The 17,134-nt window shown below is 36.7% G+C and overlaps 1 protein-coding gene across 7 annotated transcripts in view; it reads right to left on the bottom strand.

Annotated features, from left to right (window-relative positions):
- LOC124636229 (amyloid-beta-like protein) overlaps positions 1-15,951 on the bottom strand; it is a 130,069-nt gene extending 114,118 nt beyond the window's left edge. For all 7 annotated transcript variants that reach the window (XM_047172204.1, XM_047172205.1, XM_047172207.1 and 4 more), the window contains exon 1: positions 15,807-15,951. In XM_047172204.1, coding sequence (XP_047028160.1) covers positions 15,807-15,872 — 66 coding nt within the window. In that variant the 5' untranslated portion in view covers positions 15,873-15,951. The remainder of the gene's footprint in view (positions 1-15,806) is intronic.
- Between the last annotated feature and the right edge of the window lie 1,183 nt (positions 15,952-17,134).

Below are 17,134 nucleotides of genomic sequence, written 5' to 3'. Positions count from 1 at the left end.
ATGATTTTTGAGGGTCCCCCTCACACATCAAAAAACTATCAAACAGGTTTTCTAAAAAAATTCGGTATGCGCTCCAATCTGCCTTCTTAAAATTACGTCGCAAAGTTATGTAATCAATATTCCTGTCCAAGTGCGTACTCACCCTAATAATAAGATGATCGCTGCCTAAGTTTTCGTTAGTAGTAGCCCAGTTCAACCTTATCGCGATGTCATGTGTAGCTAACGTGATATCTGGAGAAGATGTCTGAAGCACATTGTTAACTAATTTAACACGGGTGTAGCTGGTAACATCGTTTAAAATGACAAAATTGCTTTCTAAGAGAGCGTCGTGTATTTGTGAACCTCTCGTGTCCGTTTTGTAAGACCAGTTCGTGTGGTGAGCATTCAAATCGCCTAAAATTAGAGCTTTTTTATCTACACTGCTAAATAGATGCTCCCAGTCCAACTGATCGGTATGAACTGACGGCGCACAATATATCGAAAATACATATTCAATAAATTGACAATTGTGTATTTTAACCATTAACACTTCCATACCAGGGTTACTACTGCTAAAACTATGTAAGGAAGCTTCTACAGACCTGTGTATCAGAAGTGCCACCCCACCGTACGAATCTTGCCTGTCTTTACGAAATATTTTGTAGTTGTTTATCTTGAAATTACTCTCTGGTTCCAGCCATGTTTCACTCAATGCTGCGATGTGAATTTTATCTTGTGATAACAATTGTTCTAAGGCTAATGACTTAGGGCGAACACTTTGTGCATTCCATTGAATGATGTTAAGTTTTATAATATTACTATTATCCATTACAACCGAAATAATCTAATATTAGCTTTAGTATTGGCCAGTCCGAGATGTTTTCAACTAGTACTAAAATTACCCATTTAACACAGCATTTAATACAACTATGTATTTTTTGTTGTATTGTTTCTCCTTTCATGAATACAATCTCTTTCAACCTATTTATAAGCTCATTGAACTGAACTTCTCTCGTCTTCTTAGTTTCATCTTCCTCAGCAATTTCTTGGCTATCCATCGCGTCAACTTCTATCCACGTCTCGTACTCAACTGGTTTTTCGGTTTGTTTTGGTTTATAGGGCTTAGTTTGTGGTTTCTTGGCAGTATTATATAGAGTGTCCTTCTCAGGTGGCTGCATTGTAACTTCTACGTGGGGTTTTTGTACAACGGCCGAAAACGATAACTTTCCAGCCCGAGAATTCGACCAGTCTTTTTGTTCCGTTTTTGTAGTGACACTATCTGCTGGTTTGGTTTCCTTAACTGGAACATACATGGTCAGTGCACGTCGATATGTGCAATTGTATTCAGCCATTATCTCTCTTAATCTCTTTTCTTTTAAATATGACGGACAAGATCGCATTAAAGCCATATGCTGTCCACTACAATTGGGGCATTTAAATGAAGTCGTCTCACAGTTATTGTGATTACCACTACATTTTGGGCATATGATCTTTGTTGATGGGCATCTTTGTGTAGTATGACCCAGTTTCCAACAGCGTGAGCATTGGGTTACAGGAAAGATGTACTGCTCGACTCGTATGCGTAATCCATCTACAGAAATAGTTGCCGGCCGGAATGAGCCCTTAAAACAAAGGCGCACTGATTCACTAGGCTTCCAACCCTCCCCGTCTGAATTTCTGCGCATGAGTCTTTGGACGGATATCAGTTGTGCTGGTTCCGTACATTCAATACGCTTCAGCATTTCATCCTCCGTCAGATCTATGTCAATGTCTCTGATAACACCATAAGAGAAATTTACTTCCATGGCTCTCTGAATTCTCCAGCTGTTTTCGATTATCTTCTTACTTCTTTCAAGTATCTCCACACTATCCTCGTTCTTCATATCTACTCTAATCTTGTATGGGTTAATATACCTAATCTTTTCAATGTCTTTTATTCCTTCTTCTTTAAACAATTTGGCCAATGCAAACTGTTTCGGCATTTTATCTTGAGATGAAATATAAATTTCAATAGTTTCGCTTTTGTATTTCTTGCCTTTGCTCCCTCTAACCTCTATCCAACCCTCTTCATCTTCCGCTCGATTTCTTTTAATTGGTCTACGATCTTCAACAATTCCACACTCTTCCTGTGATTTTTCCTGTCGGTATTGTTCCTCGTCTTCCATTTCTTTCTCCATTAATCCACTCGGGTCACTCATCTCAATAACTGTATTTAATGTCTCATGTTCGGTAATGACCTCATCCATTGCTGTTATTGCCGCGACCGGTGTCCGAAGGTATAACTTATCGGTACACACATGTGGTCAACGGCGCAACGTGGAACGCCGCAAGTTTCGACGTAAACAAACTAATTAACTAATGAGCGCGGGCACCTCGTACGAATGCCGACACGAGACGTTTACGGCTCTTTTAAACATCATAATTTTCATAGACTTATCAATTGTGTTTCTGCAATGTAGTCCTACGTATGTCCTAAAGTACTTTTAATGGTTTATAAAAAATGTATACAAAATTTAATTAATTTCTTATCAGTTAAAAGACAAGTAGCCTAAATACGAAGAATATTGAGGACAAACTATGTAAATTACGTTCATACAGTGATAGGACGAAATTGTAGGAATAATAAGCAGATGCATACGATCCCGTACATTTTACCCAAACCCACTGTTTAATTCTATACAGCTGTGACCCAAATTCTCGTTGCCAAAATGTATCTAACATTAGAGATAGATACCGTTTACAATATAAAGTGAATAGGCATCGTGCCTTAAGTTCCTTGGGCATATTTAATGAAGTCCCGAACATAAGGATAATATATGTAAATAGATGCGGGGTCACGATTTATATTAGTAATTGGTGCGTTCAATTGTGGCATAGAAATTGGATTGACATTTGTTTATGACTGCAACTGAGGAACATAGCACGTAGTGACTTTAGAACTGTGATGCGTTAGCTCTCTCGCAAACTGCAAATTTAACAGTCGGACGACAGTAAACCCTATGGTTAGCAAATAATATTTTAAAACTAAATCTTGAATTCAATCAAAGTTTTCAGTCGGTGTGATACCGGATAAATACCTGATCTTTGTTGATTCATTTTTATACCGACTTATGAGCCCAAACAAACTATCGACCGACTAAATTTTGCAGCGTGCCCATAGGCTTTTAATGTTCCATTGAATCAGCTTTGGTGATCAAGCCTCAGCCGTGCCGATGACGTCATAGACTGAAGGTCATTTGTCAAGGATTTTTGCTGAATAATATCGCTGTGGGGGATCTATACGCATGCGTGGCTCTGCACTGAATGCTGGATATAAATAAATTGAAAAGCTTGGAGCTCAGCAGCAGCTGCGGTGGCGGTGGAGCGAGAAATGACATGCGAACACGTACCGAGCTTTATCGTCCAGCATTCATATCTATGTGTATCTGTACATGTACCTACACGTAAGTGTATATGTTTATAAAGGGTTCCTTCTATCTGGCAGAATTTTATTTGGCCGAATTTTATTTGGCATAACACACTTGGCATAATTTTTTTTCAACGAATATTTTTAAGGCATAAAAAATATTTAGCATAATTATTGTTTCACCGAATATTTATATGCCCGAATTTACAGTTGCATACTTTTAAGATGGCAGAATTTTATTTCGCATAATTGCTTTTGGCATAGTTAGAGTTTCGCATTATTTCGTTTCGCATAATGTATATTTTGAGAAACTATTATTTGGTATAATCTCATTTGGCGTACTATGAAGATGGAAGAATTTAATTTAGATTCAATTTATTTAGCAAATTGTCATTTATAACCTTCAATTAAAAACATTGTATTAAAAATTGAAGCTAGTAACGAAAACGAATCGCTGCAAAACCGACACCACGTAGTCTTGTCTGCCCTACCCCTAGAGTGCAATTCAAAACCGCGTAGGCGCGGAGGGGCGAGGCGGCCTGCGAGCTGAGGCGCAGGTAGTTTTAACGCTTGCCGACGCGGCTGAGGCTGGCCGGCTCGCCGGCCAGTAAGCCGAAGCTGCGGTGGTGAGCGTGAAAACCATCTGCGACGATAAGCTCGCATGGTACCGCCGGAGCCCCGCAGCGCCGGAGCCGTGACAGAAGCCATGCTTGCTCCATGTTGCATGCTTACTTCCATACTGCATGCCTGCTTGCATTCTGCATGCTTGAAATTCTGACTGACAACTTTCTGCTAAATGATGTTTCTACTATTTAAGTATTATGAATATGAAATTTATGCCTAAAGATGATTCTGCTTGCCAAAATTATGCGTTTTTAAATTATGCAAAATGAGTGTATGCCACACGATTTTCTGCGAAATGAAGGTTATGCCAACTGTTGGTATGCAAAATAAGATTATGCCATAAAAAGTTCTGCCATAAAGGGGGGACCCGTTTATAAATGGCTTTACACAAAGTGCATTCGTTATATTTAACACTAGTTTCCTCTAGGTTTCACCCAATGGTGGGCTTTGTGTTATATTGATGTACCAGATATAATTACTTCCAAGTTTTAATCAAAATAATAAACAACATACATGCTCACAAATGTTTTGCTTCTATAAATGTTATATTAGTATGATTACTTTATATACTTATTCTGAAAATCATGCTTAAAAACTCCAACACTTATTTTCAAAATCCAATGAGAAAAGTCTACACCGCAAAGTAATAAATCTGCAAACTGAATTTCCCGAACAAACACAGCAAAATAAATCACTACAACTCCTGAACCTAAGCACAGCGGATAGACGGACGAATTAAGGAGAGATGCGGGCACCCAATCGGATAACAACGCTGATTGCAATTTGATTTAGCCGTATAATCACTAAAACAATCAACTAAATGTACGGAGCTTCGTGTGTGGAAGTACTGGATAATAATGGAACTATTCCACAATAGGCTTAGACGCCTAATGCGACGTGGTTAGACAATAATATTACTTAGTTAGACAAACGGAGTATGTTGCCGACTCCTAATACCCTTCTTTGTATGTGGCTATGGAATATTACTTTATAGTTCTTGTTAATGAAGTTGATTTAGTTTGGAATGGATTAAGTTAGAGGTACTTGTTGCATGATAATGTGGGAATTTGTCCATTTGGATATCTATGTAAAATGAATTCATCTTTTTATTTGCACATAAATGGGTTAATCGGTAGAAAATCGGCAACAGTAACAACTGATCCCTAACGTCGCTTGTTAAAAATAACAATCGAGTCTAGGTTCGCTTTGATCTGCATCGAAATAAAAAGCGCTTCATTCAATTCAACCCGTTTCGATTCAATTTAAGTTATCAACGATGGCATGCAACAAAGAGCAGCCGTTCCGCAATTGAAAGTATCGATATAAAGAACATTGGCGATTCGATGACGGTGCCTTTAAATAGGAAATCGGATTACTGGCATATGGCACTGGATAGAGGGCAGGAAACGAGGCATTGTGGTCGAGTTCCGCGCACCAGTGCCTCTCTATACATCGAGTGCTTGTTTAGACGTGCCGACCTATGTTGTGGATTTAGCCGACATGATTCGTCGAATATTAGCTAACGTATGCGGACATTCATTGGTGTTTGTATTTGTGTTGGTTAATAATGTAATATCAAAATACTAAAAAAATATATAATAGAGAATGTGTAACTAATCAAAGATATAAATTGATTATATGTCAGGGCACCCAATAGAAAATAGCAGAGTATTTGATATGCTAATCAAAGTTGACATCAATTTTAGTTCGTTTTTTATTCCGAACGCTGTCATGGGGACATGGGGACAACTCACTATATAAGATTGAAAAAAAATCAGGTCCTGTAATACATAGGTAGAACCAATAACTTAATTATGCAGAATTATGAAAAAGCATTAAGTTATTCATAAATGTGCTTAGTGTTATAGTTTGCCTCAGAGAGTACCTAATAAGGCGACGTTTTTGATAAACTTGCTACGTAAATTTTCATTTACCTACATGATTTAATATTAGGTACTCCGGTAATACTCCGAATAACGTTGTTGGTAACAGAATTTTCAATACTTCAGCTACTTACGTAACAACATAAATGTGTATGTTATACTTAGTTGATTTATTCGCTAATGGATTGGAAAATGCTTTTAATAAAATATCACTACATTTGTTGCCCCAGAGAGTTGCGAACAAATTGACAGTGCCAAGATTAAAAACCTTTTTCGCGATTTTTATTATTTGGGATGAAAATGTGGGGTTGCTTTTCGATTATAATTTGTCAAAAGCGGGCTAGTTGTTGTTATTGTAAATTTCGTTTAAATCTAATCAAAATGTAGGCAAAGTATAAACACAAACACGAGTATATTTACTTTTCATAAGCCACCACACTTGGCGAACGAGTGGCTCTGAATAATTTCGTCGCAATTTACTCTCCTTGAAGAGGTTACCTCAAAATTCATTTTTCACGCAGCCTGCCTTAGAATAAAATGTACAAGATTAGTTTATTCGCTCGGAGGGCCGGGATATCAGTGTTTAGGCCCGTCGCCATGGCAACTGGAGCAGAAGGGCCTATTTGCCGCTCCATTGGGCATTTTGAGTGGCTCTGACGTAGTTAGGATCCAACATGTGTGTTACAATGTCGTTATAATGAAGTTTGAAGACAGTGATGGCTCATAGTGGAGGCTTCGGTACCAATATCAAAGGTTTAGGACCTTGTTCGGGCTGGATAGGATAGGATGTGATAGCACGATTTTGTAGCCATTCGGACTACATAACTTATAGCCATTTGGATATAGGGCCCATAGTCTGTGATTTGTTTGTTTGAACCTCGAGTTCATTCGCTCAAGTTTATCTTGTACTGATTTTACTTAGCTTTCATATTAATTAACATAACTCATTATTTGTATTAGGGTTGTTCAGTTACTTTGCCACTATAGCACGAGTTACATTGCTGAATTTATAAAACCAGTTTAAAACGTAGTCGTACAAATCGAATGACCAAAAAGTAACAAAACTATGCATTCAACTCGATTCGTATCCAATCCAATTATCACAATCGATTGAAATCTCAAAAAACGATGACGGGGTTGCCACAACAAGATATGAATAAATGATGGCCACCGTACTAGCGTACTGGAATGCAGTCTAGACTATTTTATTTCTGTCCTATAAATAGTAACGTCCTAGCAAGGACGAACAGGTTTATCGATAATCTTTTACAGTTAACTTGTAACTCGGCATGCCATCGATATGCTTTTTTTCGCATTGTTAGTAGTTGTGTTCGATTTTTGTAGTGGTTCCGTGGAACTTGGAACACTTCACTTAATCTTACGGACTTATGATTTTTCTTTTCATTTCATTTGCCAAAAACCAAGCCAAAAATTGTTCATAGTTACATGAAGGCAAAGTACTTGATAAAAACAGCGAAATTTTACTGGATTTACGTCAAAATTAGAACAATACAGTATACAAAAGTACTTGGCTACAGACTACAAAAACAAACGACAACATCTCAAAAGAAGCCACTTCCCCCAACACTAGCACTAGAATTACAAACACTACCAATAAACCACACAGTTGTTCTAAAGTACAAAACTCATACTGAGAACTCCTAAGCCTTTGCCAAGTAAGGAACCCTAAAACCAGGCACTCAACTAGTCGGTAAACAAAGGCAGGGCCAATAAAAACTGCTGCAAAACAGCACAACTGTTTTCTTGTTACCAAACAGAAAACGAGTTTCACAAAGTTGTTCCTTTAGAAATACAAGGCTGTGTGCGCTATTATACCTTTGCCTGTTCCCTGTATTGCTAATGTCAAAAGAGTTCGAATTTCAAAAGTATTGTGACATGATATTTGTTTGTGTCCTGGTGGCGTTTGTGCAAAAAAAGGTTTGTTACTCCTCTTGTTCAATCGTGTCTTCAATGTTTACAAATTATACCTTTCAATATTATATAGGAAGCAGACGCAAACTTGTATAAAAATGTCTTCTGAAGGGTTCACGGTAATGTCTAAAGTAAAACTGCAGAAATCCGAGCTTTCCTCCAAACGACAAAGTTTTCCTTCTGTCCTTGTACGAGAGAACTAAAAATAGATAAATTTCCCTTCGCACCCTCTCTGCCCACAACACTCGACTGCTGCATTCTTGTTAAACAAAAGACTGTAGCGCACAAACTACGTAGCAGAAACTTCTAAGACGGCTCTAATGTGGCCACGAAACTGGCGGAATGATATCCATCGTTATTTTTAACCGTCTTTCGGAAAAGGAGTAGGTTCTCAATTCAGATGTTTGTACATTTTTGTAACATAGCTCTTGTTCGCAAATAAAATTATTATTTGTATGTCCTTTTGTCCATGTGAGTAATTTAATCTGAAATGGATTTTTTATTTATCACATTCATCAAAACAATTTATATTTGAAATGTGTATGGTATGCACGTATATTAAAATGCAACTGCCAAATAGAAATATTAAATATGCTCTTTTGTTTATGTTTTGAATATTGAATATTCCTGTCAACATATTTTTTTTTATTTACTTATCAATATTTTCGTTCGTTACAGCCTTTTTATCGTCCCACTGCTGGGCACAGAACTTTCAAACGGAGAACGATCAATATTTTGCTTTACAAAAAATGTCTCTTACCTAGTCTTTTAGTTTTTCTACTACTTGTCAACTTATCGTCTTGTAAGCACAAATAGTGTCCTTATTTAGTGAGTATCGCTTGCTGCGTGGCCCTAATCTCGCGAACTGAAGGCTTAGCACGGCGAGCAGCGTCGCCATCTTGGAACCGGGGATTAAATTTCAAAGAACCTCTTTCAATTGAGGGTAGGTGTGTGCCACTGTTGTATTTTCTTTAAATCTATTCAACGCTCGTGTATAGAATTGAATAATATGCATTTTGTAAAATATGTAGGTACTCGCTGCACGGAAAATTACAGAATTTAAAAAATAATAGGAGTTGTTTTGCCTTTCAAAATGTTTATTTAAAAGCTCTCAGGTCTAATGTTCGAAACCTTAATATTCAGTACACAAGCAGTACACTTAGAACTCAGTAAGCATTTCACAACACTGCGGAAAACACGTACCTAGATTATGAAAACGTGCTGGAAATAGATATAGGAAATTCCTTCGGTATCACAGAAATTGACTGATGGAACATACAGCACACAACTACGTGGAACGGAATTATAAACCTTTACCAACAAAATATGACCCTCAAGAACTATCCAGAATACCAAATGTTCAATTAATTTTATTCACTTCGACGTTCTAGAACTTTATACGTTTTTCAAACATTTATAATCAAGTTTTAATTTTTTTCAACTTCTAAGCTGTCTGAAAAGTCTCGACAAACTCAAGAAAATATGAATGAGTTTCTCATTTCTATAAAATATTGCAAACGGGTCATAAAGAACCGAGTTTTTTATGCGGCTTTGGTTCGCTTTCCTTTGGGCTTGAAGAACACATTGATGAAGGTTTTTATTCGTTCAAACGTGATTGAGTAATGCGGAGAAATAACTGAAATAAGTTATGAACTACACTTAGCTTTAGCTTTCAATATGAATAAAAGTAGTCGCTTAATACAACTTTAAATACTTATTGATCTTTTCTTGGTCTTATTTATTAAAATTGAGCTTTATAACGCCCATTTACATAAAGATACATAAATAACTCCTAACTTAGTCACATTCATCAGAAACTTGGAGCCTGCCTCCATTGTTCCTACCACAAACCAACAACATTCCGGTTCTATTCAAAATATTGATCATCTAAGCACAACTGGTTGCATTTAGCACAATGGCCGCCGTGGCCATTCGCAAGTTTTCAATAGACTCAATGAAGTGTACACTGCGACAGAGCAGAACACAGATAACTGAAATTAATAACCTGGTAACACTTATATCTTGTGCGCTGTATGCATAGCTTTGTCCATTGTGTTGTGGGATAGTGGGACTCACGCGATTAGTGTCGGTTACTTCGTGTTTGTTGTCAGCAATTGGTTAAAGGAAGCTGTTAATGCGCTGTAATTTAGTTGGACGTGGTAATGATTCGGTCATATCTTGTTTTTTTTTTATGTTTGATGGCTGCCTTAGGAAATATACTTGTGAGTATTGTTCATGTTAAAACGAATGAGTTTTAAGTATTGTCCATAGGTAGGCTTGACAACAAAAACTCTTAAATACGAAAAACCTTTGAAAGGTCCTGTAGGTATCCCTTTGGGAAAAACAGGCACTTACTTTGATAACATGTGTATTAAGTATATTCCTATTTAGGTTTAATCCAGTAATCCTTTACGTAAACCTCATTTAGAATAATCAGGCACAAACAGAAGCCAAACTAGAAAGTGTTGTCGGCTGTCGTATCCCAATTAAACAAAACGCTAACGCCTCGGCGTAGGGTTTAATCACTCCACAATTAACCAGAGGACGGGACTAACCTTATCAACGACACACATACACAACAAAAGGGCACTCGAGCTGCTAAAACAATGGTCACTCTACAAAGCCACCCCAAATCCAGCCAGAAAGGAAAATTGGAATAAATCCTCACAACATCGACTGGGTTACCAGATAATGTATTTAAAAAGACATTATGTTCCAAAAAAGAGAATTCTAAATTCAAATTTGAATCTCCGTATTTAAAAGGTTTGAAAACAGAACAATATGGCACCTGTGTAAGTGTGCGTTGTTGCTAAAAGTTAAGCGAGGAGTTTTACTTTATAGGTTTTCTGTGAGAATAATGGACTTTTCTTGTCGCACCGGCTCTAGGAGCTCAGGAGTGTATGAAAAGGGAATAAAACTTACTATTTTCCTTGAAATACATATGAATTATCTTTTATTTCAAAAGTCTTTTAGATTGAATCTATATCACTATTATTTTAACTGCAGAGGAAATTGTACCAGTTCATTAGGCGTTCCAACAGAAAAACTTGGCGAAGGAAATCATTCATTAGTGCTTACAAGCAATGTACCGACGGGTAACAAACCTATCATCACTGTAAATCAAGTTAATCTTGCGATCTTCAACCTTAAGCCGTTTTTCTTAGCGGAACATGTAGCTACTGCATTACTTTAAGAAAGGGAATTATGGGCTGTTATTATAACCGCAAGGCTACTTATAACCACTGTTTCAGTAAAGTATAGGGTGAAACTGTCGATAAAATTGCTGTATGCAATTTGAGGAGCATTATGACTAGCGAACCGTATTATCTAGCACCTACGTGCTCATTACAAGAATGGTTTGACAGAATAATTTTTCTAAGTTTAATGCATAACGTAAAAATGCACTTTCGAGACAAACCATGAAACGTTCTTACTACAAATATTTAACTCACTAACAAAACTGCTTGACCAGCTAAAAACACCCAACAAGCTTTCCAAATAAAAATGTCAAATCCTATCCATTAAATAACAGGTCAAAAAGTGTACCAGTCTAAAAATATCCATTGATCCAAAGCAGAAACCTTTGGCACAACATGTAACAAAGCGAATGAAGTCGTCAGAACGCAAAGCCGGCCTGCTTGACAGCCAATATTCAGGTGATCCGATAAAGCCGCCTCTCTCTTTTGTTTCGCGGTGTCAATCACTCATATTCCATCAGGTTTCACCGAATCCCCCTTTTAAAAGGAATCCGTGTGTAGGGGGAAACAAAAAAGTTTATTACTGGACGAGGCCGCTTCGAGTGGCGTGGTGATCGAATTTTGATCGAACTACTGTATGAGGGGTGTTTTGCATGCATATGTATGCACGAATGCATGACAAATGTATCGTGCGTTGAAACTTTATGACGACTGCAAAACGATCATCGACTAACAGCGATGTAATTTTCTACTTATATCTACAGGTTAAAAGGTTTGCCTTCATTGAATATTAGGAGGAAATTACTAATTTATTGAACTTAATTTTAATAAAATCTTAACAACCGAATCTCATTTATAATTCGAAAAGTAATATCTAAGCATAAATCACACAAGGTTTTCTATGATCCAAGTACTAGGAGCCAAGAGTTACGTAGGAGGTTTTATTACCCATTCGATATGCGCTGGCAGAATACATTGCGCGTGAACAATCTAAAGGCTACATGATTTTGCAAGCGCAATGAGCTTCTCTTTATGGCCAGTTCTCTTCCATACTTTATACCTTACAGTTATACCACTTAGGCCGCGAACGCACAGGCAGGAGGCTTGCTTAGCGCCTAGAGTCTAGCGCGTCACTTAGCGAGTAGCCCAGTAAAACGAACGTTCTAAATAAATCGATTTTTGAGTCTGTCTCATACCAGCCAAATACCTGACCGTTGTAATTTTATGCACTTTCATTCATCTTCAAAATATGAATAACCTAATAACAAAATATGTATTTCAATATTTTTAAAAAATATGTTTGCACGGATAAATAAAAGGCAGAATAAGAGAACCATTGTCGACAACTTAGCAACCTTCTGTACCTTATTGGAGCAAATAAATGATTTTGATTTTTACCCGAACAATATATCGGCCGACTAAAAAGTTTACAGTATGCTACTCTTAAGGTGGTTGAAGTCTATGGTCATTTACAATTCGTTCACGTTTGTCGGTTAAGGGAGGTTGAAAACCTGATCAGCGTCGATCAGACACTATGGTTAGTCCCCCCATAAACTAAGTAACTGTATATCTTTTATTGCACCCTTATTAAAGTTCTATGAGTGTTGCTGGTGTGTCCCGGTTATGTTAAAGAGTCGACGCAAGCTACTCTTGGAAGCATATAAAGATAATTGTATAATGTACATATTTCTGTTATAATAGATTAAAGAGGTAGAGTTTCAACTTTGGTAACACAAACAAAAGAAATGTTGTTTTTCTCGAGATGTTTCAAATCTCATCTACCTACAGCATGTTATAAAAGAGGCAGGTACCTATCTATATTTTCTTTTTAATGTTTACCTCCATAATGAGAGCCTCATAGATAATTTCTTAAAAACCGATTTTCTTCATTAAATTTTGTAGTAAGCTACTTGTGTAGTACATAAGATCATATTGAAATGAATTCAAGCCGGTTCAAAAGGCGCCGCCGATCGATGTACGTTGTATGAATTCCTGAAGCACGCCAAGTTACTATTGATCAAACCACTATGCAGATGACATGAACGTATTCAAAGGAACCTTTTCAATTACCTACGTAATTAAGTATATTTAAGTAATTAGAAGAGCAAAAGTTAAAAATTTTCACAATAAGTAGTAGTAAGTAGTAATACCTCGGATTCATATATTGCGTAGTTCGTAAAGTGTCTATAAAAGAAAGGCAATCTAATATGTAATCATTTAATACCGCAAAGTAAAATTGCGAATTTCCTCACATCGGAATCATATGTAATTTACGGCTATTTCCTTCGCGTTGTGCGGAATAAGTGCAGGGACGCAGCAAATAAGATAGAAATGTATGTAAATGAGGGTATAGGCAACACGCGTAAGTATTGCGCATTACTTATGCGCCGACGCTTTTGCAGCTGCCTGTATATGCCGTAATGCCGAACACCCTGTATTTCAGTTATGCCGTATTGCAGAACATACTGTATGTCAGCTATACTGTATTGCAGAATACCATGTATTTCGGCTATGCCGAATAGCAGAACACCATATATTTCAGGTATGCCGTATTGTAGAACATCCTGTATTTCACGTACCCCGTAATACCAAACACCCTGTATTTCAGCTATGACGCAATACCGACTAGAACATTTTTCAATGCAGTATTGCGGTATTCGAACGAGGCCTAGTTCCAAATTTAAAAGTAAATTCAATAAGCTGCGTTCAATATTGCCTGCTAAAATAAATCTGCATGTAAAAAATATTCGATTTGAATTTAGAAGTGAATGCCATAAACGCTTGATTGTTTTAACAGTCCTCAATTAACAGAGAAAAATAAAAATTCGTGTACTTTTTATAAAAAGGAGGCCAAATATGATTTGTTATGTAGTTAGATGCATGCAAACATCTACTTTGAAGTACTAGCAACTGGGTTCAAGAGTTCTAAAACCCTTGGAGCGCACTTGTATCTAACATTCCAGACTGTTCGCTCTTCAAGTGTTTGCTACCAAAGTTGAATGCCCCTCGTACTTTAATTGATTTTATAAGTCTACTTAGAAACAAAATAAGAAGCCGAACAAGTTGCTTTTGTTACGGTGTAACTTAGACTTGGGTTCAGCAAATAATTTAGACAGTTTAAACCGCTTTATTTGGAACTAGCTTTGCCTTTGACGATCCCTGCATTATTGTGTGAAACATTCATTTAATTAAAAAAAAAATAGCATTAGAAATCCTGAATTATGTATTCAAACTGTTCTAGAAATAAATTGTCAATCTTAAGCTTTTATTATTTCAATATACATTTTTATTAACATCACAATATAAAAGATATTGATTCCTACAAACATTAAAACTCTAATAAATACAAGAATACCTTTAAAATGAAAACAGAAAGCATAATGAAAACTCTTTTCATAAAAGCCGACGGCGTTGGTCGTAAAATCCGTAGATAAATCGATTGATAGCCTACTTTCATAGACCTTTTTTGTTTTATACCGTGTAGCTTTCAAGCTATAAAAAGCGCTGAATAACTAATGTAAGTACAATTAATAGAACTTGCTTGTGTTGTACAATAAAGCTCTGAGTGCGCTTTTGATAAGAAGTGCAGCGTAATGGAATAAGTTTTAGATAATTATTTTAGCCGATGTTGTGGAAAACGCATAATACTTTCAGAAAACTATGGCAATTAACAGAGCTGTAAGCGTTTTTCCTTTTGTGTAAAAGTTGTTTTTTTTTATATATTTTGTTCTATTAGTTATACGTATGTAGATTGTCTTTATTAGTGATTGAATATTATATTTTTCTGTGTACATAGGCCAACTGAATGTAGGGACTATTCATTGTTGCTTTTTCTCGCGACATTGTGTAGTAATCACAATATTTGGCAAGAAGGGCTGCTTGTGAGCTTGAGAAAAATTCATAATTCATCAATATAGATTGTGAATAGCCCACTGATTTTTCAAATGAGTATTATGAAGGAAAATTACTGAAAGTATTTTCCATTTTCCTCATTTCTTTGTTTATCCCCATGAAATAATGATTTTGCAAATCCGAAAGGTTTTTTTAACCTACACGTAGGTACAGTATTTTAGATTATATTTACACCTATTAGTACATTAGCTGTTTAACTAAAATAATAGTGATTCAAATTAGCATCTATTTTCAGTGTAGTGACTTAAGAAAGCCATAAAAAGTATTTTTACGACGTCCGAAAGCCGTATATCGTTCGTGTCGAAGTGAAATCATGACAACGATATTTAAAAACTGTTAGAATCTAATTTACCATGAATTACCTGTCTACAATATCATTTTCCTAAATCTTTATTATTTTTTTGTTCAATATCTAACTGATATTGCATAATAATATTCGAATGTCGATTCTGACACGCGAATCAATTCGCAAATCCGCAAATCTCGGTTGTTTAAAAAAAGATCTTCCATATAAACAAAAAACACGCGTCTCTGCACTCACATTCGCTAGAAAATGTTGCTCTATTTACCCTAAAACTTATCAATAAAAGACTGAACGCAAACACATTTTCCAATACTTTTCTAAGGGCCAATAATGTTACGCAATCCATCAAGTAAATCCTGTAATAAAAAATGCAGTCGAAACGCTAACGAAAACAACTTTTACGGCATCTGCAAGAGTATGAACGGGCTCCTTTCAGCCAGCCACTACTTTACACCCGCCTTGAAAACATTACCGAACACGTTCAATCGATTTTCGACTTAGTGTCCCCGGCACGCTGCCATCGCAACACTCATACAAATCCACACAACATCTTCCATTCTTTATCTTACCTGTCCAGCATGCAGCGCGTCCAAAAATATGGTAAATACACTTATAAAAAGCACGGCGCGCGTCATTTTTGCGGCCGCGATGCGTTCCTTTACCGAACTGGCGAGAGCTGACGTTTGTGCCAGACGCCAGAAACCTGCGTACTAGTCGCTGGTACGCCACTGTAGCCGTACCTAGCGTCGTATAGATCGACCCTCCCGGGTGTGACGAGGACGGGTGACGCGGAGCCGCGGGTTCGAGAGAGACGCACGAGGGAGGATAACGCACGCGCAATGCTGTAAGCGCTGCGTACAATGAGGACTCTATCGAAGGGAATCGCGAATACCGTCTTCGTCTGGCTTTGTCTGGATTTCCCGATGATGATGCGTCAGTTTTTTTTATAGTTCCGATTGAGTACTTATTACTATTCTTATGTAGTTCAAAATTGATTGATGGAAAGGTTTCATTCAGGCACACAACGTACATAGTTCCATACCACAGATCTTAGTACATATAAGTACATTTTATAGTATAATGTTATGCACAAGCTACGGTAATAAATGTACCCTTTCGGTACCTGCGCTGAGTCATCAACTGCCTAGGGTGACAGAGCTTTCACCCTGGCATGCCCTTTATAATTAGGTGTTCAAAATCGATTATGTATGATTCAGCCTTTTGTTAGTATTTGTGTTGTATTGAAGGAAATAGCAACGTGGATTTTTCGTGATTGACATCACATATTTCCATGGTTTTCTATACTTTAATACACATAAATATTTTCGTTAGTTTACTAATGGAACCGATCTGAAAAAATATTTTACTGTTGAAAAGCTACGCTGTCCTCGAGTGACATATTATCCGGGTACAGAAAGAAGTCCCCCGGGACCCGAGAAAATCCCCGGGAAACAACTAGTATGAAATAAAGATATATATCTACAACAAATTAAACATTTACGTAGACGTTAAGTTCCATATAATAAGCACTAATAAGAAGAGTATTTGCGATTCAAAGAATTAATAATTGGGATTATTGAAACGCGAAATACAATTCCATGTATTTCATTGGATTTTGCTTCCAATTCATTGGAACTTGTTACGTACATAAGTAGTTACGTAATAATTAAGCAGCAGAGACATTCGCAGATATTCATATTAATAACTTTTAATGAAAGCTATTACTGAAAATTAATATTGAAATATTTCGAACTGAAGGCTTTGTTGACTGGCTGAGAGTAGGTATATTACAATAATACTTTATAATAAAGTACTATATCACAGAATAGAAATTGCGCATAACATACATACTCTAAGGTTAGGTTTTATTCCAAAGATCCAAATAAAAAAAAAATAA

Source organism: Helicoverpa zea, chromosome 14 (genome assembly GCF_022581195.2).
Source record: "Helicoverpa zea isolate HzStark_Cry1AcR chromosome 14, ilHelZeax1.1, whole genome shotgun sequence".
Taxonomy (NCBI): Eukaryota; Metazoa; Arthropoda; class Insecta; order Lepidoptera; family Noctuidae; genus Helicoverpa; species Helicoverpa zea.
The sequence above is the reverse complement of the archived record's forward strand: the minus strand, read 5'-3'. Positions and strand labels throughout refer to the sequence as shown.